The sequence below is a fragment of the Ranitomeya imitator genome, chromosome 7, assembly GCF_032444005.1.
Source record: "Ranitomeya imitator isolate aRanImi1 chromosome 7, aRanImi1.pri, whole genome shotgun sequence".
Taxonomy (NCBI): domain Eukaryota; kingdom Metazoa; phylum Chordata; class Amphibia; order Anura; family Dendrobatidae; genus Ranitomeya; species Ranitomeya imitator.
The window spans coordinates 62,366,236-62,375,319 of NC_091288.1; the positions used below are offsets into that span (position 1 = coordinate 62,366,236).

At 40.0% G+C, this 9,084-nt stretch overlaps 1 protein-coding gene across 11 annotated transcripts in view; it reads left to right on the top strand.

Annotated features, from left to right (window-relative positions):
• The window catches only part of MLPH (melanophilin), an 83,197-nt gene extending 79,341 nt beyond the window's left edge, over nucleotides 1–3,856 (top strand). For 6 of the 11 annotated variants that reach the window (XM_069733335.1, XM_069733336.1, XM_069733339.1 and 3 more), the window contains 2 exons: nucleotides 477–568; nucleotides 870–1,035. In XM_069733335.1, coding sequence (XP_069589436.1) covers nucleotides 477–568; nucleotides 870–893 — 116 coding nt within the window. In that variant the 3' untranslated portion in view covers nucleotides 894–1,035. Of the gene's footprint in view, nucleotides 1–476; nucleotides 569–869 lie in introns of all 11 variants that reach the window. The other 5 variants (XM_069733346.1, XM_069733342.1, XM_069733344.1 and 2 more) reach the window with 2 other exon arrangements.
• The last annotated feature ends 5,228 nt before the right edge of the window (nucleotides 3,857–9,084 follow it).

Genomic DNA, 9,084 nt, shown 5'->3' on the forward strand with positions numbered 1-9,084 from the left:
GGGACCATTTCAAAGGTCGGGTGTACAGTAACAAGCCAAGAACATTACAGGGACTCCGAGAGAACATGCAGTGAGAAATTCAGGCTGTGACCTCAGCCGTTGTGCGAAATGCATTCAACAATATGGAATGGCGCGTGCAGGTGTGTTTGGATGCAATGGTGGACATTTTCAACACCTGCTTTAAAACATCAGTTTGTCATGAACCAAGGTATGTGGAGTCCCAATTTCAGTACGATATTCTTTTAGACACTACAGCAATTTTTCCGGGTAAATCACCCTGTACTTTAAGTGTACCTCTCAACATACAAATTAGATGGAAACCATTATCTGATCAATAGGTTATCAATATTGAAGTCTTGGACATCCTCTTCAAATGTATACAGCATGTAGCCTCACTGGTAAGCCAAAATGATTTAGAAAGATAATGAATAAGAAAAGTTTTTATAACCACTGTTATATCTGTCTTTGTTATACAGATGGTTCCTTTGAGCGTAACGCGTTGTACCGCGGATCCCTGACACAGCGCAATCCAAATGGGAAGAACCGGAAACTGGACCGTGTCTTTGCTGTAAGAGTCATAGAATGATTATGGGTGGAGGAAGAAGTATAAAACTTTAGACATAGTGGCTAAACAATCATCACTTTTATTTTTGTATTGTACAAGTACATATTACTCATCATAACACAAGAATATAACAGTCCTTAGTCCAATTCATTAATCAGCCTCTGTTAATGGAATATTGAACCCTTATGAGGAACTGAACTAGTGATCTGTGCCGATGCCTGGAGGTTGGGTGATAGGTTATGTAATCCATAGAACAAGAGTCATTATATCTCACTTGTGTCATTACAACGTACTTGTCTTGCAGAAACCTGTTCTCAGCCAGAGATGAAACAAAGATCAAAGTCTTCTTCAAATTCAGCGGCTTCTTCTGCTTTATTAACACCAAAAAGGATTAAGCTTGCAGCAGTCTATATACAGCCATGTCTTCTATACGTGCCTGGAATTAGGATATTCACAGCCCACTAATAAATGCAGTTATAATTGTGTCCTATGAAAAGTTAACAAATCCAAATGTGTTCTATACACTAATAAGGTTGACCAATTCTGCAAAATAAAAATAAAACAACTCAAAATTTCTCATATACTGAATTTGGATCTCTACTAGACCTTAAACTATAATGTAAAATGGTGAATCTGAAGGTTAAACTCTAGACTTAGATGGAGAAAGATATGCAAGTGTATATAAAGAGGAGGTAAACGGAATTTGTCAGATTTATCAACACTTCTATAGTGGGACAAAGATCATAGAAAGTTTAATAAACGGATACCTTAATATCTGTGATCTGATGTCTCATTCCAGAGAAATCCACAATCGTATTGATATGAAAATGAGCTGTTATAATCTATCGGTGGGACATAGATAACCCCGAGAGTCTATCCCCAGAGATTATTGTAAATAAAAGGGCGTCACCAGTGTGAGACATGTAATGACAGTCCAGTCTTCTGATCTACATGTCTCACACTGATAATGCCCCCTTTCATTTACAATAAGCCCTAGAGGCAGATTCTAAAGGAGATCTATGTCCGGCCCATAAATCTTTACAGCTTTTTTTACGTATGAAGAAAAATGTCAATTTTTTTGGATAGGAATTTTTTTTTTGAATAATACATCGGATCACAGATATCAAAGTATCATTTCATTCAGATTTGTATGACCCTACATGCCCATATAGACAATTTAGGAGGGGCGATCCTATGGACAGATTCCGTTTAAATGGATTGTCCAGAACTTAACTAAGACTAAGGCATAGATAAAAGATCAGTGAGCCTCCAAAACCCAGCAAACCCACCAATCAGCTGAAAACAGTACACAGCAGTCCTGTACATTGCTGAGTGACAGCCACTGAGAGGTGAATACTTTTCTGCCCAATGATGACAGAAGTATTCTAGGAGTGATACCTTTATTGGCTAACCAGAAAATAATATGTTTGCAAGTTTTCAGAGCACAGTGGCTCCTTCTTCAGGCAAGATTACAAAAGCGCCTGAAGAAGGAGCCACTGTGCTCTGAAAGCTTGCAAACGTATTATTTTCTGGTTAGCCAATAAAGATATCACTCCTAGAATACTTCTGTCATCATTGGGCAGAAAAGTATTCACATCGATTTTTCTGGCTAACACGGTACCACAATACAATTTGTTATTGTACATCAGCTACTGAGAGGAAAACTTTAGCAGTGCCCATTAAGCAATGTACTGGGTTGCTGTGTTGCGCCCCGTAGTAATTAGTGGGAGTATCAGGTGTCCGACCCCACCAGTCTCACATTGATGACTCATCCTACAGATAGGTCATTATTAATTCAGTCCTGGATAATCCTTTTAACCCTGCTGTTGTCTTCGGTCTGGGGAGACCGATTTTGAACTTTGGTATTTTTTGGGGTGTTCAAGATGCGGTTCTGAAACTTGTGGTTGATTTACTTAAATGAGGATGGGTCGGTTGGCCACGGGTTTCAGAGCCGCATCTTGAATATTTTAAAGAATATTGAAGTTCAAGGTCGGTCGTTTTTGACCGAAGACAACAGCAGGGTTTTTAACAGAAAAGAAGAGCAGCATAAATATCTCAGTATGTAAATAATATACAGGTGCTTCTCACAAAAGTAGAATATCATCAAAAAGTTAATTTATTTCAGTTCTTCAATACAAAGTGAAACTCAGATTATATAGAGTCATTACACACAGTGATCTAGTTCATGTGTTTATTTCTGCTAATGTTGGTGATTATGGCTTACAGCCAATGAAAAGCCAAAAGTCATTATCTCAGTAAATTAGAATACTTTATAACACCAGCTTGAAAAATGATTTCAAAATCTGAAACGTTGGCCTACTGAAATGTATGTTCAGTAAATGCGGTCGGGGCTCCTTTTGCATCAATAACTGCATCAATGCAGCGTGGCATGGAGGCGATCAGCCTGCGGCACTGCTGAGGGGTTATGGAAGCCCAGGTTCTATTGAAGAACTGAAGTAAATTAACTTTTGATGATTATTCTAATTTTTTTTTTAGAAGCACCTGTATAGCCAAAATTGTGTCATGTGGAGATTCACAATCAGATGCTTGTTGAAATATTTACCATTTTTCATGCATGAATATAAAATAATCTTAGAAGAGATTTTATTTTACATCATGTACAAAATGTATTCTTGGGCTATTACTTGTTCTTTCCCAGGCTGTAGTGAGGAGAACCAAAGAAAACCACGTTACATTGTGTCTATTGCTTTATGTTTATATTTACATTGTGTCTGTATGTATAATCTGGCTCCAGAGATATCTTTGCCCTATAACCAACAGTTGCCTAATAAGTTTTACAAGAGTGGTTAAAAAAACAATAGAAAACTATGTCCTACTCCAACATAGGTGGCTTTAGAAATAAAAAGGGGTCTTGAACAAGAAGAAAAGTACAACCACCTCTTATTTGCAATTTAAACAGTTTTGCTTACAATTTCACCAACATAACATTGCCATACCACCACATAGTGCTGAGATAATACTGCCATGCACAGCCTACAAATAATACCAGGTGGTGCACAAATAATAAGCAGAATACAACTATAGAGCCAGGCCATATTCATTTGGTATTCACTGCCATTCTGGCTCTGCAAAACAAGAATTGGTATAACGATCAGATTCTCACACCATTGTTGGAGAAGACACACTAATATGAAGTTCCGGGAAACCTTAAACATGAGTTCTCCCAGGTGATTTATCAACGCGGTTCACACTGGAGCACATTTTTATTTGTTTATTGTATGGTGTATATTGTTGATAGCTACTGAAATAAAAACCAAAGAAAAATGAAAATGACAAAGACGATTGTGTTATATCCTACAGATACAGTATATATCTCATATTGACACAAAACATTGCTTGCAGCGGTACATTACTGTCTTTCTGGCACATGAGCAGAATTATTAATTTATTATTTTTGCTTAAATAGCACCATTATATTCCACAGAGCTTTACAGACATTCTTATTATCACTGAGACTTGCAATCTAAATTTTCGATCAGTACCGTATGTCTTTTGCGTGTGGGAGGAAACTGCCGCAAACATAGAGAGAACAAACTTCATGCACAGGTTGTCCTTGTTAGGATTTAAAGAGGACCTGTCACCATTTGAAAAGTGTCCATTTTTTGCTCTTTTATTTCTACTGCACCCATGGGGCTAAACAAAAAAAAAAAGAATATTCAAGGGAGCAATAGGGCTGAAATAAGTGCAAAAACTGATGACTTTTAACAAAGTAACAGGTCCTATTTGAGCTCAAGACCCCATCGCTTCAAAGCAGCAGTGCCAACTACTGAGCACAGTTGGTTTGCAAACAAAGTAGCTTTTTTTTTATAACATTCTGTATTCTGCCTCTGATGTATGTAGGGGAGATGTGTCTGAGGGATGTGAGCACTGTACAACAACGGTAGATAGGTTACTCGCTATTCCCTCCAATTTAGGTGACCAAATGCACGTGGATGATCCAGGGAGTAAGATGCAGTGGATGAACTTTTAGGCTGTTTATTTACAGTACTTTGACAAATGAGGATGTTGAGATGTCAGGAAAGATGAAGGGATGAGCACCAGTCAGAACATGGAGGCTAGAGATAATAGGAGAATCCTCTCTCCAGCCATGATGCATACTTCTGCCAAGATGACACTGACCAGAAAAAAAGGATGTAAGGAAGAAGATAGGGGGAGTTACAGAGAGAGAGAGGCATGATGGGAGATTACATCAGCAATACATGAGAACATATAACAACAATGGTCAGTCGATGGCAGAAAAGGACAACAAATGCTGTACATCCAATCACTTCAATGGAATCAAAATGTTATAAGTCCTTGTAGTAGTTAGAAACTCAGAAGACGATAGCCGATAGCTGGACAGCACAATCTGGTTCAACCAGCCACCCCACAAGGGGATATGTAAATGCAAATATGGAATTGGATAAAAGTGAATTGAATTAATCTAAAAGCTATATAAATGCTTGTAATTAAATTATACAAATCTGACTAGAGGAAGCCACAGAGGAAACAACTTCAAGATTTTCGAAAACAAATCCAGGGAATAATGTCTTCACACTACCAAACACAGTTCACTTAGTGGCCCATGTGTCAAAGCTTTTCGTGCAACATTTCACAGCTGTTTGAATCAACTCCACCTAAATTGGAGGAGTTGGGGAGGAACTAGTTCTAGATGAGGAGTGGCCATGCCCACCCCCACCCATCCAATTCATAAAAAGGGCTGACATTTTGTATGGAGGAAATGCTACTCCAGTTTCTGACTGGAGTATTTCTGGTGCAGTGATTATCAGCGCTGTCTGAACTGAAAAGAAGGTGGAATTGTACTAGTTGCACCCAATAGCAGAACAGTTCAAGGTTCCTGAGGACCAAAGTCTAACGGGTCTAAGACCCACATGTATCTGGGACTCCCCAAAATTGTTAGTCATGGATGGCTGAAGTTGTTTACCCCTCTGATGGATTGAGAGTCGCTGCAGAGGTAGGCGGGTCTTACAACCTCAGTTAAGGACTGAGCTCAATCCAAGATGGACATTGCCCCTAAGAATCTGTGCACCTGTCTCATGGACAGGAGTGGAGCTAAAGAACTGTGTCCCCATATTATAGACTGATGGGGGACAAATGAACTGTGCACACATTGGAAAAGGGGCTACCCTTACAAGGGAAAACTGTTGTGTTGGCTTGTGTGCCCTTTCCAAATGGGGCCAATGTTAACCCAAAGCACTGTTACTGGGTTAAATAGACTTGGACTGTTGTGGTTCCAGGGTCTTAACCAAGTAAGAAACACAAAAAAGAGCAAAAAATCCTCCAATATTCAAGAAAAACCAAAAACAGGCAGAGATGCTTACCTGCCTAACTAGGCCTCAATACAAATACACTAATAGGGTGCAGCGGACCGAAGTAAAATGGCAACTGCACAGGTGCAATAATGCCAAATGAGACAGCCAGCCTTCAATCAGGGATTGGCCACGTGGCACACCAGTGCAAAAAAATATATAATCAGTATGTGGCAATGTTCACACAAGGAATGCAGATCATCTGGTTCTCAGCCTATTAATGACGCCCTATGGTGGGCTGCCCAGTGCTAACTATAATGCATCCTGTGTGAACAGAAGCCACAGTTTACAGAACCATTTGTGCCCAACCGCATCCCGAAAAAAAATATATAAAGTGCACAAAAACATATCAATATATGTAAGGTTTGGATGATATTGTGGCCATAATACGTAAGTTGGCAACCCGCGTCAAGGGTCCTTACACTTGCCAGTCCTACTCTAACATAAAAACCACAAAAAATCCTCCAATATTCAAGAAAAACCAAAAACAGGCAGAGATGCTTACTTGTCTAACTAGGCCTCAATACAAATGCACTGACGTTACTTGCGCCACGTTAATTGCTCACCTACCAAAGCCGTGGTCTTCTTTGTTAGCAAGTACGAAACTACTCGTCGACACTACAAACTGCCTCAAGAAATACCTGGTGAAAAAATTAGCACCTGATCGAGCAAATAGACTCTTCAGTGATTAAAAGGACAGGAACTGTTGTGCCACCTATTGGATGTGGAAATCGTAAAAGTCAATATTGACTTTAAAGAGCTTTATCACATGACTTAGGATAAGAAGCCAAACCAGAAACTCCATTTGCAGACATGCTTTGAAGTGTTTGGAAGCATTTATACTCTTTCACTTTCTCAAATCTACCCCTTATATTTCCTTGAAAAGGATACTACTCAACACTGAAGCGTGAGTGGGATCTAAGAACGAAGTAAAAAAAAAAGTACAATCCTAAAGGTCAATATCAACTCTTAAACAGGTATTGCCATATAACTTAGATTATGAAGCTAAGCACATTACGTGATAGCTTCAAGCAACTTCTTTTATGTTTCTCTAGTGCTGGATTTGCAGTCACACTGCTAAGTACTGCTGTATAATATCTGATACGTCTGTCTGTGTGCTACAGAGAAAGAAGAGCAACAACTGATCATCACTCTAAACCTAGATTTACAATTGACCTAATAGTTACCATTACAAAGCATCAATCCACAGTGAAGGAACCCGATGCACGCTGGTTCATGGGTTTGGGCTCTGCTCCTTACATTCCGGTTCGCTGATCTTTCTTGTGCTCCACATTGGGCTTTGTAAGTAACCCGGCATTCTCCCATGTGTTGAACGAACTAAGCCTATATAAGGCACACACGTGTGTCTTGATATTAAGACTTTTTATTAACACTTTGTCTGTGCACAGTTCCTGTTCAGTCTGCAGGATGTGTCCTGGCTGCCTGTGGTTTCCAGTCCCTGATTTACTTGACTGCGGCTTTCAATACCACTGCTAACTGGCTAGTTTCTCTTGGACATTTCCTATCTGCCTGTGACTTCCATAGTTTTCACACTTTATAGTTACTCCTGGGTTCTGTCTGCTTTCTGTTCCCGGTCTTCTAGGACTTCTGCTGTATGTCCACCGGCAGTTCCCAGGATGTATCCTAGCAGTCTGTGGCTTCCATTGTATTTAGACTTTCTTGTTACTCCGGGGTTTGTCTGCCACCTGTCTCTGGTCTCCATGGTGTCACCAGTCTGTCTGCTGCTTCCAGTTCTTGAGTCTGCAATCTGCCTAAGGCTACTTTCACACTAGCGTCGTGTGACGGACGTCGCAATGCGTCCTTTTGGTGAAAAAACGCATTCTGCAAATGTGGCCGCAGGATGCGTTTTTTCTCCATAGACTTGTATTACCGACACATTGCGACTTATGGCCATGGTCGTTGGACGGATGCGTCGTGTTTTGGCGCACCGTCGGCACAAAAAAGTTACATGTAACTTTTTTTGTGCGTCGAGTCTGACATTTCTGACTGCGCATGCACGGCCGGAACTCCGCCCACTCATCCCCGGACATTACAATGGGGCAGCGGATGCGTTTTAAAACTGCATCCGCTGCCCATGTTGTGCTAATCAATCACACTGTCCGTCGGTACGTCGGGCCGACGGACTAGTGTGAAAGTAGCCTAAGGCTTCTAGTAACTCTGTTTCCTGTCTGTGGTTTCCCAGATGTCTCTGGTCAGCCTGCGGCTTCCAGTAACCCTGCTACCTGTCTGCAGCCTTCAGGACATCACAAGTCTGTGGCTTCCAGTCCCTGATTTACCCGTCTGCCGTCTTCAATATCTCTGCTGTCTCCTGACTGCTATCTGTGTCTCACCCTTGGGCTTAGAATATCCACCTTACCCCCTTTTCATGATAGAACTAGTGAAAGAACCTGTACATAATATTTAATAAGGTTATAGATTTTAATGTTATTTATGTGAATTCCCTTTAGTAGCTTCTTAATTTGTAAACTATAGAGAAATAGTAGGATTGTATGATGTTGTAAGGTCCAGAAAGGAGATACTGCTTACTGCTTAATAAGAATAATATATGTTATACTACCTATAGGTAGCAAATGTTTGTCCAGAAGGATTTCCTAAATTTCACCTATTTATGTTGCTTTCTAAATTTAGGTTGACCAGGAGTAACTGAAACCAATGGAGTGCTGCACAACTTCAATTTATTGCTTCCTATGTAGACTTGTATATCAAGAGGTTTCTTAAGAGTCCTTTTAGGACCATGTGGGTTTTTTTTAAGGCTTTCTTAAAAAAAAAAAAAAAAAACTTCCAAAAGGCAACATCAATATATAAATACTCGAGTACATTTTAAGAGGCGATGACATTGGAAGGATGTACAGAAATACAATATAGGTGGAAATTAACTCAAAGAGGTGGAACGAACATCATAAATACTCATTAATACCGTGAGATGAGAAAAGACCTGGCCTTTCCTTTTCTTTATTAAGAACTAAATGGAACTTGAAAAGATAAGAGTCATATGTGAGTCATTAAAAGCCACTGCTTCAGTTGGTTAAAATAAAAAATTAACATAATGGATTTCAGGCACTAGGTAGGTGAGGGGAGGATGCGAGTGCTGATAGAGGGGCAAGGGGCAGCTACTGACGTCAAGCCACACACAGCTAATATAACTAGAGTAGAAGGGGAACAGGCACA